The 18,508-nt window shown below is 40.8% G+C and overlaps 1 protein-coding gene and 2 pseudogenes across 1 annotated transcript in view; all 3 read left to right on the forward strand.

The window, feature by feature from the left end:
• The first annotated feature begins 3,760 nt into the window (after nt 1–3,760).
• Nucleotides 3,761–5,076, forward strand: LOC129016260 (keratin, type I cytoskeletal 18-like; annotated as a pseudogene).
• Nucleotides 5,077–7,984: 2,908 nt separating this feature from the next.
• Nucleotides 7,985–8,764, forward strand: LOC129036976 (natural cytotoxicity triggering receptor 1-like; annotated as a pseudogene).
• Nucleotides 8,765–10,487: 1,723 nt separating this feature from the next.
• The window catches only part of SHCBP1L (SHC binding and spindle associated 1 like), a 54,811-nt gene continuing 46,790 nt past the window's right edge, over nt 10,488–18,508 (forward strand). Inside the window, 5 exon segments of the mRNA XM_054455511.1 lie at nt 10,488–10,580; nt 10,582–10,623; nt 10,625–10,712; nt 10,715–11,109; nt 13,433–13,582. Of these exon segments, the coding sequence (XP_054311486.1) occupies nt 10,488–10,580; nt 10,582–10,623; nt 10,625–10,712; nt 10,715–11,109; nt 13,433–13,582 (768 nt within the window).

Genomic DNA, 18,508 nt, shown 5'->3' on the forward strand with positions numbered 1-18,508 from the left:
TGTGGTTTACAAAGTTAACGTCAAAGAGTTGAGGAGGAAAAAAATTAGTGTTCTAAGAGAGAAAAATTTTTTGTGAATAAATGTCCGAATGAAGTGTTCATTAATACTTATTTTTTCAATTGAGGAAAACAAAAGGAAAAAGAAATACAACTACATTTCACAGCATCCTGGTGTGCACCTCCAAAATAATATAAACCAAATCTCCACCATACAAAACTTCCAAAATACCTAAATCCCCAGTGTACTTATTTAGTGTTTCTGACTGATGTGAGACTTATTTATTCTTACATAGGGAAATATGAAAATAATGTGTTAGTATTAAAGACTTCCTAAAACTGTGTTACTACTAATGCATCTATGTTCTTTATATCTGAACTGTACCCTGGGAATGATTTGGTGATGGAAAAAACTTTCCTTATTTTGCAGCTGTCAAAGTCCAAGATTTTCCTTTTGACCTCCTTCAGATCTTTACTCAAACATCATCTTACGGGTGAGACCTTCCTTCTGTGCTCTGTACAAAAATTATATCCCGGGCCTACTCTCCAAAATGTCCTCATCCCTGCTCTGCCCTATCCATCTCCATATTTTTATCATTCTCCATAGCACCTAACTATCATATAATGTGCCATAAATTTTACTTCTAAAAATTGAGATATAATTAACATACCATACGGTTCACCCATTTAATTCAATGGTTTCAGTTCTCAGAGTTGAGCAGTCATCATCACAATCAATTATAGTACATTCTCATCACCCCAGAAAGAAATCCTGGGCCCATTAGCAGTGAGCTCCCATTCCTTTTCAAGCTCTGCCCCTCTTCCCTGGCAACCCCCGACCCCCAGCCCTAGGCAACCACTAATGTACTTTCTGTCTCTATTGATTTGCCTATTCTAGACATTTTATATAAATGGGATCATATGTTATATGGGTTTTTGTGACCTCATCTTCTGTCATTTAGCATGTTTTCAAGGTTCATCCATGTTGTAGTATGTATCAGCAGTACTTTATTCCTTTTTAAATAGCCAAATAGTATTCTATTGTATGGCTATACCACATTTTATTTATCTGTGTATCAGTTGATTGACATTTAAGTTCTTTCCACTTTTTAGCTATTATAAATAATTCTGCTATGGACGTGAATGTACAAGTTTTGGGGTAGATATGTGTTTTTATTTTCTTGACAATTTTACGTAAAAAATCATGTTTATTGTCTGTCTTCAGCACCAGCACCAAATACCATGCCAGCACAGAATAGGTGCTCAATACATATCTGTAAAATAAATGAGCTATTCTCTCTCCTCTGCAGAATCTCAAGCCTGTTGCCAACGAGATCCCTCAGTTCCTTTTAACTTTGGTCCCAACTTTTTACCTAAAGCCAGTTTAGAAGTCCTTACTAGAATAAAGGGGAGATGAGTCCTCCAGGTCACTGCTGTCTCTTCAATACACCCCCCACCCATTCCAGAGCTGTTTACATTACACTCCAGCCCCTATTATGCCTCTGCTCTTATATCAGGTAGATCTGCTTTGCTGTCAACCCCAAGTCCCTACTCCAGATAATAATGAAATATCAAGGAAGCTCTGAGTCTGGGTGGATCTCTGAAATGTCAGTGACTCTTATCTATTTTGTTTTATTGAGAGCCAGCTATTATTACTTGTTAGTGCTTAGCTTTTTCTTTCTAAAAGAAAAAAGATCTCAAAGAGTTATATGCCCAGAGACTGCAGGGTTGCAGTCCCAGAGACTACTTTCTGCTTCACAGTGAACCAGGAAGAATATAAGTTTTGAGAAGAATTTTCTGGTAGAAAATAGTGACTTCTAATTTTAAAATAAACATGTATAACTTAGATCATTCGTATGTGGAAACAGCCTGTGGATTTAACCCAGAACTTTGCCAGACAGCCCAACCCATAGATAATAACATCATACAAATATTCACATTGATTTATAGAATTTAGTGCACATCTGTTGAGAACCTGTGGTGTGACAGCCCTGTGCTAAGTAAACTCTCCAGCGGACATAAAGATTAACAAAATCTGATCCTGGCATCAAGGAGGTCACAACCTGGGGGTGAGAGGAGGACAGATACACATTTCAGCCCAAATATTGGGGAAAAAAATTGTACTCCTATAGTTGTACAGTTCTTTAAACTTTCACTAGTTAAATGTCAAGCATTGTGTTAAGTACCGGGATGAAAAAATATGAATGTCATTGGGCTAGCACATGAAGTGTTTCCAGTGTATAATATGGGGCAGAAAGTACTCTGAGAACATGAAGGAGGGAAGGGTTGATTTTGACTAGAGCCATGTAACAGAACCTGACCTAGAAACATTTTGGTAGGTGGAGAGGAGTAGGAAGGGCATTCCAGGTGAAGAAAACAGCATGAGCAAGCCAGGACAACGGCTACTGGTCAGATCCTTGGGAACAAGAGATAAAGAAAGATGCCCAGGACCTTAAAATTCTCAAATTCAATTCTGTCATAGCCACACATTCCATTTAAGGTCTTTGCAAGAGCAAGACAAGACCAGGAGTTTTTGGCCACACAACCTAATGTGAAAACTAGCCCTTGTATGCAGAAACCAAAGACCCTCCTGTTGCTCTGAAGCAGGCCTGATCCCTAGTGCCCACACAAGCCCAGCAGCACCTCCCCTTTCTACCCAGGCCCCCACTCGAACATCAGGCTCACTTGAGCCCACTCAAACTTCTGCTTCTGAAGATGACAGCCACCACTTTGAGGATCTACTCCTGGCCACTAATCCAATAAACAGGGTTAGGACACAACATAACTGGCTGGGGAACTGCTGAAGTGGCTAAGGGAGGAAAATAAGTATACCCTGAAGGAGCTAGTCAATATATACTGGCAGGAGCTGGGATAGTTTATATGGGAATGAATGCTGAGGGTGCTAGAGCAGGGGTGGGACATAAAGTTGAATAAGGGTGAGTTTATCAGTAAGGCTAGAATTCAACTTCTTAACATAATATACGTGACTCTTTGTAATATGGCTTATGCATATCTCTACAGCCTGAGTTTTTGTCCCAAATTGTCCTCTCTACTCCTGTTATATTCAGCTACCTAGACCAAGTTCTTCTACCCCTGGATAAAGCCACTAACTACTCTCTCTGCTTAGAATATTTACTTTACTCCATCCCCTCATTCTGTCCCTGCTTTAGGTGCCTATAGTTTCCTTCTCTTTCATAACTCAGCCAACCTGGGAATTTTATCTGCTAACAGAAGTAGAAATTAATTACATTCTTTTTGGGAAACAGCTTGGCAATACTGAGAGCGTTAAAATGTTTCTACATCTTGACTCAGTAATCCCACTTTCCCCTAGAGGAATATCTGAAATATAAGCAAAAGCTTATGCACAAAGATATTCAAAATGGCATATTTGATGCTATAGAAATTAATGTAGCCCAAATGCTTGAAAATATAAGGTTATACAAATTATATTTATACCAAGAAATTACATGCCACTCTTGAAAATTATGTGTTTAAGTAATTTTTAATGATATGAAAATGCTTATCTAGATAGAAAAACAAACTATAAAATTTAATATGATCTAAACTTTGTAATAGTGTGATAGAAAAAAATATTAAAAGAAAATATACCAAAATCTAGTAGTAGTTATTGCTGAGCATTGGAATTACAGTTCATTTAAGTTTTCTTCTTTCTTATGCTTTTCTGTATTGTCCAAATTGGCTCAGGGTAGAGGCATTGCTTTCATAATTAGTAAAAAGTAGGTCGTCAGCAAAGCCGGAGTCCCGTCCTCTTACTCTCCTCTGCAGACAGCATGAGCTTCACCACTCGCTCCACCTCCACCAACTACCAGTCCCTGGGCTCTGTCCAGGCGCCCAGCTATGGCCCTTCGCCAGTCAGCAGCACAGCCAGCGTCTATGCAGGCGTCGGGGGCTCTGGTTCCCAAATCTCCATGTCCCGCTCCACCAGCTTCCAGGGCGGCATGGGGTCGGGGGGCCTGGCCGCGGGGATGGCTGGGGGTCTGGCAGGAATGCGAGGCATCCAGAATGAATAGGAGCCCATGCAAAGCCTGAACCACCACCTGGCCTTCTACCTGGACAGAGTGAGGAGCCTGGAGACCGAGAAACGGAAGCTGGAGAGCAAAATCTGGGAGCACCTGGAGAAGAAGGGACCCAGGTCAGAGACTGGAGCCATTACTTCAAGACCATCAAGGACCTGAGGGCTCAGATCTTCGCAAATACTGTGGACAATGCCTGCACTGTTCTGCAGATCAACAATGCCCATCTTGCTGCTGATGACTTTAGAGTCAAGTATGAGACAGAGCTGGCCATGCGCCAGTCTGTGGAGAGTGACATCCAGGGGCTCCACAAGGCCATTGATGACACCAGTGTCACTTGGCTGCAGCTGAAGACAGAGATCGAGGCTCTCAAGGAGGAGCTGCTCTTCATGAAGAAGAACCACGAAGAGGAAGTAAAAGGCCTACAAGCCCAGATTGTCAGCTCTGGGTTGACCTTGGAGGTAGATGCCCCCAAATCTCAGGACCTTGCCAAGATCATGGCAGACATCTGGGCCCAGTATGACTAGCTGGCTTGGAAGAACCAAGAGGAGCTGGACAAGTACTGGTCTCAGCAGATTAAGGTGAGCACCACAGTGGTCACCATGCAGTCCACTGAGGTTGGAGTTGCTGAGATGACGCTCATGGAGCTGAGACATACAGTCCAGTCCTTGGAGATCAACCTGGACTCCATAAGAAATCCGAAGGCCAGCTTGGAGAACAGCCTGAGGGAGGCGGAGGCCCACTACGCCTTGCAGATGGAGCAGCTCAATGGTATCCTGCTGCACCTGGAGTCAGAGCTAGCACAGACCTGGGCAGAGGGACAGCGCCAGGCCCAGGAGTACGAGGCCCTGCTGAACATCAAAGTCAAGCTGGAGGCTGAGATCACCACCTACCGCGGCCTGCTGGAAGATGTCAAGGACTTCAATCTTGGTGATACCCTGGAGAGGAGCAACTCCATGCAAACCATCAAAAAGACCACCACCCGCTGGATAGTGGATGGCAACGTGGTGTCTGAGACCAACGACACCAAAGTTCTGAGACATTAAACTGGCAGAAGCAGGATACTCCTTGGGGAGCAGGAGGCTAATAAAAGGATCAGAGGTTAAAAAAAAAAGCAATAAAATTTATTTTGGCTCTCTTGCTTCTGCTCCAGCCATGTAAGATGTGCCTGCTTCCTCTTTTCCTTCCGCCATGATTGGAAGTTTCCTGAGGCTTCCCCAGAAGCTGAGCAGGTGCCAGCATTGTGCCTTCTGTACAGCCTGTAAAACCGATGGCTCTAGGCAAGATGTTATAGACAAATGAGAATGATGCCATCCCTCAAAATGTTATAAGGACATTTGGGTAGGGACTATCTAGACAAGTAGAATGGACGGATGGAGGAAGGACATTCTGGAATTTGAGGCTAAGAGTTGAAGGCACTGAAAAAAGAGACTTGGCATTTGAACCCTCGTCCTGCCTGGCATCTTATCCTGCATCCTTCAAGAAGTTGACTACACCATGAGAGTCAAGCCAAATTTGGGAAGTGAGAAAGAGACAAGGCTTTTCTGTCAAGAAGAGGGACAGTGGCTGTGCATGCTTCAGTGGCTGTGCATGCTTCACTTTTCAGGACCACGTGGAAGAGTGCAAAAAACTCTTCCACCCCTTTCTTCTCATATAGCACAGAGTAGTTTGATGGTGAAGAAAGAGAGGGATCAGGCTGAGCACAGTGGCTCACTCCTGTAATCCCAGCACTTTGGGAGGCCGAGGCGGGCAGATCACTTGAGCTCAGGAGTTGGAGACCTGCCTGGGCAACATGGTGAAACCCTGTATCTACTAAAAATACAATAATTACCCAGACATGGTTGTGCATGCCTATGGTCCCAGTTACTCGGGAGGCTGAGGCACGAGAATCGCTCGAACCAGGGAGCTGGAGGTTGCAGTGAGCCGAGATTGCGCCCCTGTACTCCAGCTTGGGTGACACAGCAAGATTCTGTCTTGGAAAAAAAAAAAGAGGGATCCCTTTCAACTATTGTGCTTTTATCACTCTAATTGTTATTATTGTTATTCATCTCCCAAGAGTATATGGGAAATCTACTTCTCACTCAGTCCATCCTCTTGTACCTGCAGGGAGACTCTCCAATGTTGCTCACTGTTTCGAATTAGCACATTTCTTTGCAGTCCCCCATATCCACCAGGATACATTCCAAGGCCCAAGTGGATGCCGGAAACTGTGCATAGTACCATACCCTATATATGCACCAATTACTTTTTTCTTCTTCACAATTTCACAGATAGAACATTTGTTCTTACCGTAGATCTTCGCAACTTTAGTAGAGAGTTTTTTCTTTTTTTTTTTTTTTTATTAAGTGGAGAGTTAGTTACTTACTTAGAAATGTTTCTTTTCTTATTAAGGTTTTTTTTGTTTTGTTTTGTTTTGTTTTTTTGAGACAGAGTTTCGTTCTGTCTCCCAGGCTGGAGTACAGTGGTGTGATCTCGGCTCACTGCAACCTCTGTCTCCTGGGTTCAAGCGATTCTCCTGCCTTAGCCTCCTGAGTAGCTGAGACTACAGGTGCCCGCCACCATGCCTGGCTAATTTTTGTATTTTTAGTAGAGACAGCATTTTACCATATTGGCCAGGCTGGTCTTGAACTCCTGACCTTGTGATCAGCCCGCCTCGGCCTCCCAAAGTGTTGGGATTATAGGTGAGAGCCACTGTGCCCAGCCCTTATTAAGTCTTTAAGTGGGAAGCTTTTCTTTTCACTTTTATTTTATTGAAACATTATAACAAATCATTGAAGAAGATAGTGTTATCATTCCATTCTGATGAAACCAATTAACTTATCCAAGCATGTGCATGCTGTACACAGAAGAGCCACCGTTAAAAAGTCCCTATTTTTACTTACTTTTTTTAGATTCAGGGGATACATGTGCAGGTTTCTTATATGAGTATATTATGTAATGCTGAGGCTTGCACTTTTAATGATCCAGTCACCCAACTAGTGAGCATAGTACCAAATACATAGTTTTTCAAGTCTTGCCCCCCTCCTTCTCTCCTCCTTTTTGGAGTCCCCAGTGACTGTTGTTCCCTTCTTTGTGTTCACGTGTACCCAATGTTTAGCTCCCACTTATAAGTGAGAACATGTGGTAATTTGTTTTCTGCTTCTGCGTTAATTTGCTTAGGATAAAGGCTTCCACCTGCATCCATGTTGCTGCAAAAATCTTGTGCCTTTTCACAGCTGTATAGTATTCCATGGTGTATATGTACTACATTTTCTTAATCCAATCCACTACTGTTGGGCACCTGGGTTGATTCCATATCTTTGCTATTGTGAAGTGTTCCAATGGACATACAAGTGCATGTGTCTTTTTGGTAGAATTATTTATTTTCCTTTGGATATATACCCAGGAATGGGATTGCTGGGCTGAATGGCAATTCTATTTGTAGTTCTTTGAAAAATCTCCAAACTGCTTTCCACAGTGGCTGAACTAATTTACACTCCCACCAACGGTGTGTAAACCTTCCTCTTTGCTCCACAATCTCACCAGCATCTGTGAATTTCTGACTTTTTAGTAATAGCCATTCTGACTGTTGTGAGATGGTATCTCATTGTGAAATTCCCTATATTTTTATATGATTCTCAGGGGGTATCATGGGTCTGAATACTGACTCATGCCCTGGGCATGACTTCCACATTGCAGAATTGAGAAGTTGACCCAGAAATGCATTTCAGGCTGAGCAGACAATTATCAGAGGAGCTGGCTAGACCACAGCTGTGGTCAGATGTGTCATAGGGACCATGGCCTTTCTGTAGGCTCATGGTCAGAGGCGGAGAGGAGCTGTGAACCTTCTCGTGAAAAAAGTCAAGGTGAAAGCTGCCCCATGGTGATGGGCGCTGGGCCTCACCTACCACATATTGTGCATCTCCTGGCCTGCTGGGCTCAGTCCCCACCCCACTGCTTGGCAGAATCTGAGCGATGCCTTCTACACTCCCTGCCCTGCTCTGCCACTGGCTGTGTTTGAGCCAGAGGATCAGTGCTCAGCAGCAGACTCTCCCAAAACCCATCATCTGGGCTGAACCCAGTTCATGATTCCAAATGAAAAGCCGGTGACCATCTGTCACTGGGGAAATGCTGGGGCTGTTGAATACCAGCTGTACTTTGAAGGAAGCCTTTCTGCCATGGAGAGACCAAAACCCCCTGAATGGATTAACAAAGTTGAATTCCACATCCTACTCATGACCTCCCGCACGGCAGGGCTATACAGCTGCTTCTATCTGGCTGGCGAGCTCTGGTCGGACTCTGGATCTGGTGGTAACAGGAGGGAAGATCCAGCCGCATACAGCGCAGATATGGGAACGTCCAGGCGGAGTTCCCCATGGGCCCTGTGACCACAGCCCACAGAGGGACATACCGATGTTTTGGCTCCTATAACAAACATGTGTGGTCTTTCCCCAGTGAACCGGCGAAGCTCCTGATCACAGGTGACATTGAGAACACCAGCAGACCCCACCTCTTCTGGCTCTTGGGACACCTACCTTTTAACCAGAGACAGGACTCCAAAAAGACTGTGCCCTCTGAGACCACACTGCCCAGAATCTCCTTCAGATGGGCCTAGCTTTCCTTGTCCTGGTGACTCTGGTGTGATTCCTAGTTGAAGACTGGCTCAGCAGGAAGAGGACTAGAGGGTGAGCCAACAGAGCTTCCACTTGGGAATGCGGGAGAAGGTTGAGAACACAAAGACCCCTTGAAGAATGACCAAGAAACGCAGTGGCCATGGGTGGAACTGAAAGCCGATCTTGAGCCTAGGTGTTGGGAGCTCTGTGTTGGACCCAGGGAGAAGGGAGTCATTGTAGGAAAAAGGGACAGTGGCATTCCATTTGTCAAAGCATCCTGGAGGAGACAGGAGGTGGGAGAAACAAGCTAAATTTCTTTGGGAGGCAAAAAACAGAAAAAAGTTGTTTTAAAAACTCAGCTTAAGTATCCCTTCTTTGGAGAAGAAAGGTCCTTTTCTCCTACAATGTGGAATATATATATATATATATATATATATATATATATATACACACACACACACACACACACATATATACACACATAAATACAAATTATCTGTGTGTGTGTGTATATATATGTATTTATGTATATATACATAAATAAAAGCATGGTCCTTACCAAACACAATCATCTACTGACCCATCTGTATCTTTCACTAGGATCACGATGGCGGGGATTTGGTCTTTTACCTCTATAACTGTGGCATCTACGCGTTGTGTGGCATGTAACAGATTTCTAACAAGTATTTGCCTTTTGGAGGAAAAGGGAGCTGTTGCTGTTTTTAAACTTTGGACCAGGACAGGTGGTCTTTATTATTCAGAACCTAAGAATTAAAAAACCCATAATTTATCAAGAACAAACTTTTTTGAAGAAACACTAGAGTAAAACATTTGTGTGTGTGTGTGTGTGTGTGTGTGTGTGTGTGTGAGTGAAATATGCAGTTAGTATCGTTGTAAACAAAGTCCAGGACTCAACGAAAGGAATAAAGTAAGAATAGAGTTGAAACATGATGCATGTTGTAATTATTCCCTAAACTACAGTAACATGATGTTAATATTTTCCTCAAAATAAACTCAGAATTTAACATAGTGTTCTTCCAGAGGAATGTGAAGGAAGGCAGGTGTTTTCCCAATGCTGTTCTCCTTGGGAGCTGTCAGCTTCAGTGCAGTATTTCACAGCTAGACTGTAAACAAAGGTTAATTCCATTTGGCTCAATATACATTCAACAGTAAAATACCAGAAATGAGTGGTCTCTGTTGTTCTCCAAAATGTATGATCTTGAACAGACTTTTATCGTGAAAGTGTTCATAGTTTGCACACATCACTCCCAGCTGGAAGTTGCTGTCCAGTTTAACAGTTATATAATATAATCTTTTATGTGAGAATTTTGAATAGCACAACAGAGACAAGAAAACAGACTAACTTCTCCTTGGTATTACCACATCTTGGCAAAAAGTGAGAGTCCTGTTTAAAATGTAAAGATATCCTATTTGGTGAACCCTGTAATAGGTGGGGGCTGAGAGGGAAATCTAGGTTGCTGGATTTGTCACTAGGGTTTCCTCTAGTAATAGCCAGAGGGTTCCAGTTAGTGTCACCTCCCAGTATGAAAATAAATTTTCTTTCAGGCTTTGTTTGTGGAGTGGTAGGTGGAGCATTTTTTTAGGTCCTGATGACCTGGAAGGTGACTCATAATCACCCTGAAAGGTATGAGGACCCTAAGGAAACCTCCCCTGGGGGAGACAGAGGACTGGGGTTAGAGCCAGTGCGTTGGGGCTCGTCTGGCACCTTCTGGTGTGTGCTGCACCTGGTGCGGGTTCGGCACGGAGCCGCACCCAACACTGCCCCGGGCCCCCCACCCCTGTCCTGAGCCCAGGCGCTTCGCCCTGTCCCACCTAGCTCTGAGCAGCGTCCCCCAGCACCCTGAATGCCTCCGCAGGACCCCGCGCTGTACCCGCAGGCCCCGCACCCCCTAGTCCTGGGCCGCGCCTCACATCCCTCCCAGAGCCGCAACACCCCACCCGGCGGGACTCCCTCGAGCAGCCGCTTGTTGCGGGCCTGAAGCGCAACGCGCCTATTGGCCAGAGCGGCCGAGGGCGGGAAAAGTGGCTAACTGCTGCCCCGGCCCTCGGGCTGCTGAGGAGATGGCGTCGGGCTCTAAGGCCTCGGTGCCCGCGGACTCATTCCGCACCATCAGCCCGGACAGGCGAGGCGAGAAGGCTACCTCCGCTGTCCCCGGGGACGCGGCGGCCGCGACCACCCTGAAGGGCACCGCGATCCCAGTGCGGTCGGTGGTGGCCTCCCCTCGCCAGGTGAAGGGGAAAGCGGGCCGGGAGACGGCCAGGCTGCGGCTCCAGCACCTGCCCGCGGCTCAGGCCGAGCACCCGGGAGAGGCGGCGGCGGCAGAGGAGGAGGAGCCCCTTCTGCCAGTGCCTGAGGATGAAGAGGAGGCGCAGCCCCTGCCCCCAGTCTGCGTGTCCCGTATGAGGGGGATGTGGCGGGACGAGAAGGTGTCGCTGTATTGCGACGAAGTGCTGCAGGACTGTAAGGTGAGCGGATCCGGGACAGGAAGACGACGGTCGGAAGCTTGCCGGAACCTGGCGACAGGCATCTGGGGCTTCCCTCTTAGGCGGATGGGGGTCCACAGGGCACAACGAAAACTTGCGTTTCAAAAAAGTAAATGGAGTCAACATGTATAGAGCGTTCACCTTGTTAGAGGTGCCCACGTCCTGCCCTAGAGGAGTTAAGGTTCGAGTTTCCGACAAAATTCGTCAGTTAACGGGACAGCCCTGAGAGAGAATTTTCTGAGAGCTCCTAAAAAATGAAGATATATTGGCCTTATCATTGCACAGGCATGAATCTTGGTACCTTTATTTAACAGTTTATGTCCAAACATGAGTAAGATCACTTCGCCTTGACTTTCACACTAGAATGCTAGAAATTACTTTAAGGGTACTTCCCACTCAGCAGTCCACAATGCGGCATGATATATATTATATATAATATATAATATATTATATATATAATATAATATATATAATATATTATATATTATATATATAATATTATATATAATATATAATATATTATATATATAATATAATATATATAATATATAATATATTATATATAATATAATATATATAATATATAATATATTATATATATAATATAATATATATAATATATAATATATTATATATATAATATAATATATATAATATATAATATATTATATATATAATATAATATATATAATATATAATATATTATATATATAATATAATATATATAATATATTATATATATAATATATAATATATTAAATATATTATATTATATATATAATATATTATATATATTATATTATATATATAATATATAATATATTAAATATATTATATTATATATATAATATATAATATATTATATATATATATCATGCGGCATGATATATATTATATATTATATATTATATATGTTATATATTATATTTTATATATATTATAATATATAATATATAATATAATATATATAATTATATATAATATTATATATAATATAATATATGTAATTATATATATTATATATAATATAATATATAATTAAATATATTATATACAATATATTATATATAATATTATATATACAATATATTATATATAATATTATATATACAATATATTATATATAATATTATATATACAATATATTATATATAATATTATATATACAATATATTATATATAATATTATATATACAATATATTATATATAATATTATATATACAATATATTATATATTATATGTAATTATATATTATGTACAATATATTATATATTATATTTATATATTATATAATTATATATAATATATTATATATACTATATTATATATAACATATATTATATACTATATTATATATAATATACATTATATATAATATATAATGTATATTATATAATATAATATATATTATATAATATGTATAATATATTATATAATAGATATAATATATAATATATAATATATTTTATATTATATGTAATATATTATATATAATATATTACGTAATATATTATATATATATTTATATATATGTGTGCACGTGTGTGTATATATGTGTGTATATATGTGTATATATGTGTGTCTGTGTGTGTATATATATATATATATATTTTTTTTTGAGATGGAGTTTCATTCTTGTTGCCCATGCCGGAATGCAGTGGGGCAATCTCGACTCACCACAACCTCTGCCTCCCGGGTGCAAGCAATTCTCCTGCCTCAGCCTCCCAAGTAGCTGGGATTACAGGCATGAACCACCACGCCTGGCTAATTTTGTATTTTTTTTTAGTACAGACGGGGTTTCTCCAGTTGGTCAGGGTGGACTCGAACTCCCAACCTCAGGTGATCTGCCCGCCTCGGCCTCCCAAAGTGTTGGGATTACAGGGGTGAGCCACTGTGCCTGATGGCATGACTTTCTCTTATAGAAAATATATATGTGATAAAATGGAATAGAGCAAATATTTCATGTTTCTATTTTTTTAAGTTGTAGCAGAAGAATTTGTGTACCTGCATATTCACTGCAGTGATATTTATAAAAAGTTGAAAATTAAGACATAAACAATAACTAGCTGTCTTATCTATGAATTATTCGAGTGAATAGATCTCTTTTAAGTTTAATTTTTTGTTGGTGATGTTTTCCACTAGATGCGGTTTCAGTTAAAATCTGTAATTTTCCAGATCATTCATTATTTAAGGCTATATAGGTTCCATTTTAAAATAGAAATCAGTAAAAAAAAAACAAAACACTTAGTTAAAAATCTATAATTTCATATATTTATATGTAGATCCATTTTTTCTCTTGTTAGGCAGAAGATGCTGATGAAGTTATGGGTAAATACCTATCAGAAAAATTAAAGTTGAAAGACCAATGGCTTGGAGTCTGGAAGACTAATCCCAGTGTATTCTTTGTGAAATATGAAGAAGCTTCTATCCCTTTTGTTGGTATACTGGTTGAGGTAAATAAATTTTATTTGATCTTTGTTCTTTTTGAATCAGCTCTTTTAAAGACTAAAATATGACTTTATTATTTGGAGACTGATACATAAGAGTTGACACATTTTACTTCTGTTTTAAGTTTCTGAGAAAATTAATAGTGTAAAAAGAAGGTTAGGGGAATATTAGTGCCTGTAAACCATTATCATTAAATGGAATCTAGTAGTATCAGACAATATTTATTAGCCTAGTTTTTGCTCAACTAATGTAAAAATAACAAAAATGCATTTCTTATAAAATTAGTAATTCAGTCTTTGACCTTCTTTTTCTGTCTTTTCCCTTTAATCTTCATTTATCTGAATTATGAAGTTTAGTTCAGATGAGGAAAGAAAAAGAAATGGATCAGAAAACTATGGAAAAATTTGAAATTTTTTTCCTTTGAAAAGTACCCTTTTTCGGGAGGCTGAGGCAGGAGAATGGTGTGAACCCAGGAGGCGGAGCTTGCAGTGAGCTGAGATCATGCCACTGCACTCCAGCCTGGACAACAGAGTGAGACTCCGTCTCAAAAAAAAAAGTACCCTTTTAGTATAATATCTTCCAAGCCTTTATCTGATAAGATTTTTCTTTTGTAACAGAGTTTCGTCCTGTCGCCCAGACTGGAGTGCAGTGGTGTGATCTCGGCTCACTGCAACCTCTGCCTCCCTGGTTCAAGCGATTCTCCTGCCCCAGCCTCCCGAGTAGCTGGGATTACAGGCGCATGCCACCATGCCCAGCTAATTTTTTGTATCTTTGGTAGAGACGGGGTTTCACCATGTTGGCCAGGCTGGTCTTGAACTCCTAACCTTGTGATCTTTAGCAGAGAAGGGGTTTCACCATGTTGGCCAGGCTGGTCTCGAACTCCTGGTCTCATGATCTGCCTGACTCAGCCTCCCAAAGTACTGGGATTACAGGCATGAGTCACTGCGCCCGGCCCTGATAAGATTTTTCTTTGTTAGGCCTTTAGGCTAAACATTGTGGCATGTTTGATTCTGTTAAAGGTCAATTATCCTTATATAGAAATTAATATTTATAATTACAAATGACACCCTTGCCCCAGATAGTTAGTTTAAATCTGTATTTTTTGATACAAGAAAAACTTATGTATGTAACTTGTTATGTTATATACTACTTGAAAACAATTTAAAAATATGTGTTCTATGGAAAAATCAGTGTCAGTTTTACAGATAAAGAATGGCGGCTGGGCGTGGTGGCTAACACCTATAGTCCCAGCACTTTGGGAGGCCAAGGTAGGTGAACCACTTGAGCTCAGGAGTTAGAGACCAACCTGAGCAGTATGGTGAAACCCCGTCTCTACCAGAAAAACAGGCACACACCTGTGGTCCCAGCTACTCAGGAAGCTGAGGTGGGAGGATCGCTTGAGCCTGGGAGGCAAAGGTTGCAGTGAGCCTGGGCCGACATAGTGAGACCCCATCTCAAAAAAAAAAAAAAAAAGAATACCATATTTTCAATCATAGAGATTACAAAGGAATGTAAAAGATTATTGGGATTAGTTAATTTTTCAATAAGGCTCTATTAGTTAATTTTTCAGTAATACTGTTTCTTTTCCTTTTTCTTTTTTTTTCAAGATAAGGTCTCACTCTGCCTAGGCTGGAGTGCTGTGGTGCAATCTCAGCTCACTGCAACCTCTTCCTCTCGGTTTCAAGCAGTCCTCCCACCTCAGCCTCCTGAGTAGCTGTGACCTCAGGTGTGCACCACCACACCCGGCTAATTTTTGTATTTTTAGTAAAAACGGGATTTCACTATGTTGGCCAGGCTGGTCTTGAACTCCGGACCTCAAGTGATCCACCCACCTCAGTCTCCCAAAGTGCTGGGATTACAGGTGGTGCCACCATGCCCAGCCAGTAGTACTCTGTTTTTTAGAGGTTTGCTCATCTTCAGACTGAGTAGCTTTGCCGAGATCTTTCACAACTTCTCTGGATTTTTTTTCATCTGGATAAAAATGGTTTTCATCTGGCTTTATGGCTTTTTTTTTTTTTAAGCAGTATAAGTTTGTGGGTTTTTCTTCAATCAGGTTTTATGTGGAAGCTTAATATTGAAGCAGAACATTTCTGATTGAAATGGATGATGGTGTCTTAGCATCTCTCTCAATACCTCATGATAGCCCCTATACTCCATAAAACTTTTCAAGATCTCTAAAGTTCCATGGAAACTCAGTGGATTAGGTAAACTAAAAGTTCTATCAATTTCTAAGGTTTTACCTGCAATACATTGATTATTTAATCTGTCCCTGCCTTGCTTTAGAATCTGTGAGGGTCTAGTAATGTCCTCTAAATGTTAGAAAGACAGGACGAAACATAAGAACAGAGGAAAAAGCAGAGCAGTATATTGGAAGATTCTAATAATTTTGTGGCAGAAAAACAAGTGAGAATGGCTCTTGGGACCTCTTAAGATAGTGCTGCACAATTCATATTGTTGTTTTATCTGACTCTGCTTCTTTAGTCTTACTTCAATTGAAGTATTACTAATGCTATATAGTACTCTTTGTTCTGATGTCACAATAATTTATTCCTATGGGCCCCTGATCGCTTTTTCTTTAGATGCTGTATTAGTTTTCTATTGCTGCCACAGAAAATTACCACACTCAGTAGCTCAAACAATACAAATTTATTATCTTACAACTCTGTAGGTCAGAAGTCTGACATGGGCCTTACTGAGCTAAAATCAAGGTGTATGCAAGGCTGCATACCTTTATGGAGGCTGTGTGGGAGAATCTGTTTCCTGGCCTTTTTTAACCTCTAGAAGCAGCCTGCATTCTGTGGCTTGTGGCCCTCTTCCTCCATCTTCAATGTCCTTCTCACATTGCATCTTTCTGGTTCACTGCAGGCTAAAAAGGAGGTCCCCTTTTAATAGACTCGTGATTAGAATGGGCCCAACTGGGTAATCCAAGATGACCTCCACATCTCAATGTCTTTAGTTGTAATCACATCTGTGAAGTCCATTTTGCCATGTAAGGTAACATATTCACAGATCAGGATTAGGGAATGGACGTCTTTGGGGGCCATTATTCTGCCTATCATGAATTCATACAATAACCAACCAACAAACAAAAAACTTAGAAACATAGTGTTGACTCCTGAACAGTGCAGGGCCCTGCACAGTCAAAAATCCGTGTATAACTTTTGACTTCCCAAATACTTAACTAATAGCCTACTGTTGACTGGAAGCCTTGCTGATATCATATACAGTTGATTAACACATACTCTGTATGTCATAAATATGATAAACACTATATTCTTACAATAAAGTAAGCTAGAGAAAAGAAAATGTTATTAAGAAAATTGTAAAGGCAGGGCACAGAGGTCTGTGCTTGTAGTCCCAGCATTTTGGGAGCCCAAGGCAGGAGGATCGCTTAAAGTCAGAACTTTGAGACTAACCTGGGCAACATAGCAAGACCTCATCTCTACTGAAAATTTTAAAATGAACTGGGTTGTGGTGCACACCTATAGTCCTCTCTACACGGGAGGCTGAGGCGAGAGGATCACTTGAGCCCAGAAGTTTGAGAGCAAGACCCTGTCTCACAAAAGAAAAATCATAAGGAAGAGAAAAATATATTTACTATTCATTATATAGAAATACATCATCATAAAGATCTTCATTTCTGTTGTCTTCATGCTGAATAGGCTGAGGAGAAGGAGGAAGAGGAAGAAGAGGAGTTGGTCCTGCTGTCACTAGGGTAGCAGAGGCAGAAGAAAATACGCATATAAGTGGACCCATCCAGTTGGAACATGTGTTGTTCAAGGGTCAACTGTACTTGATGGGAAGGAAATCTAGCATATCCTTAATTTTGGTTATAAAATGGTCCAGAAATTAAGAAAACTTTTTTATAACTTCTATACAAAGCAGTTTGGCAAAATATATCAAGAACTTTAAACTAGCACTTTATTTCTGGAAATGTCTTCTATGAAAATCGGAAATCTGGAAAAACATTGCTTCTTGGCCTTTTGCCTAAGATCCAAGTGTAGAAATGCAGAAAAAGATTTAGGTGTTAAGGTGATCATGGTGATTTTTTTTTTTTTTTTTTTTTTTGAGACAGAGTCTCACTCTGTCACCCAGGCTGGAGTACCGTGGCGCGATCTCAGCTCACTGCAATCTCCAGCTCCCAGGTTCAAGTGATTCTCCTGCCTCAGCCTCCTGAGTAGCTGGGATTATAGGCGCGAGCCACCATTCCCATCTAATTTTTGTATTTTTAGTAGAGACGAGGTTTCACCATGTTGGCCAGGCTGGTCCCGAACTCTTGACCTCAGGAGATCCACCCGTCTCAGCCTCCCAAAGTGCCGAGATTACAGGCATGAGCCACTGTGCCCAGCCACCTGGGCTTTTCTTTGCATCATATATTCTAGATGGGGTACTAGAAGAGCTAACATCAACATGGAAACATCAACATGTGTGAAACAGCAACAACAAAAAGCAGAATGAAGACAGGACAATTATTGTGCTTGAAGATAGAAAAATAGAAATTATCAAATCCTAACACCACAAAAGAAAATAGACTTAAAAGGACAGAACCTCAGGAACATGTTGGACTATAACAAAAGACCTAGCATTCATGTCTTCAGAGTTCCAGAAGGAGAGAAAAAAGAGGGAGGGCTAAAAAATATTCAAAGAATGGCAGAAAATTTACCAAATTTGGCAAAAGATATAAACCTACAAATTTAAGAAGCCAACTTGAGGAGCATGGTTAAGGGTGGGAGTACCCCCATTGGGGAAGAAGGGAATTACATGAAAATGTGCTGGTACTGAATGTTGGGATCCTCTATCTTCTACCCTCCAACTCTGCTTCTAGAACACAGGCAGCTAAGGCATATCACTCCAGGAATGAGATTTGAAATATTTTTGTATGATCATATGCTAAAAAAAAAAAAAAGACCTAATGATACTGACTTACCACA

The sequence above is a fragment of the Pongo pygmaeus genome, chromosome 1 (genome assembly GCF_028885625.2).
Source record: "Pongo pygmaeus isolate AG05252 chromosome 1, NHGRI_mPonPyg2-v2.0_pri, whole genome shotgun sequence".
Taxonomy (NCBI): Eukaryota; Metazoa; Chordata; class Mammalia; order Primates; family Hominidae; genus Pongo; species Pongo pygmaeus.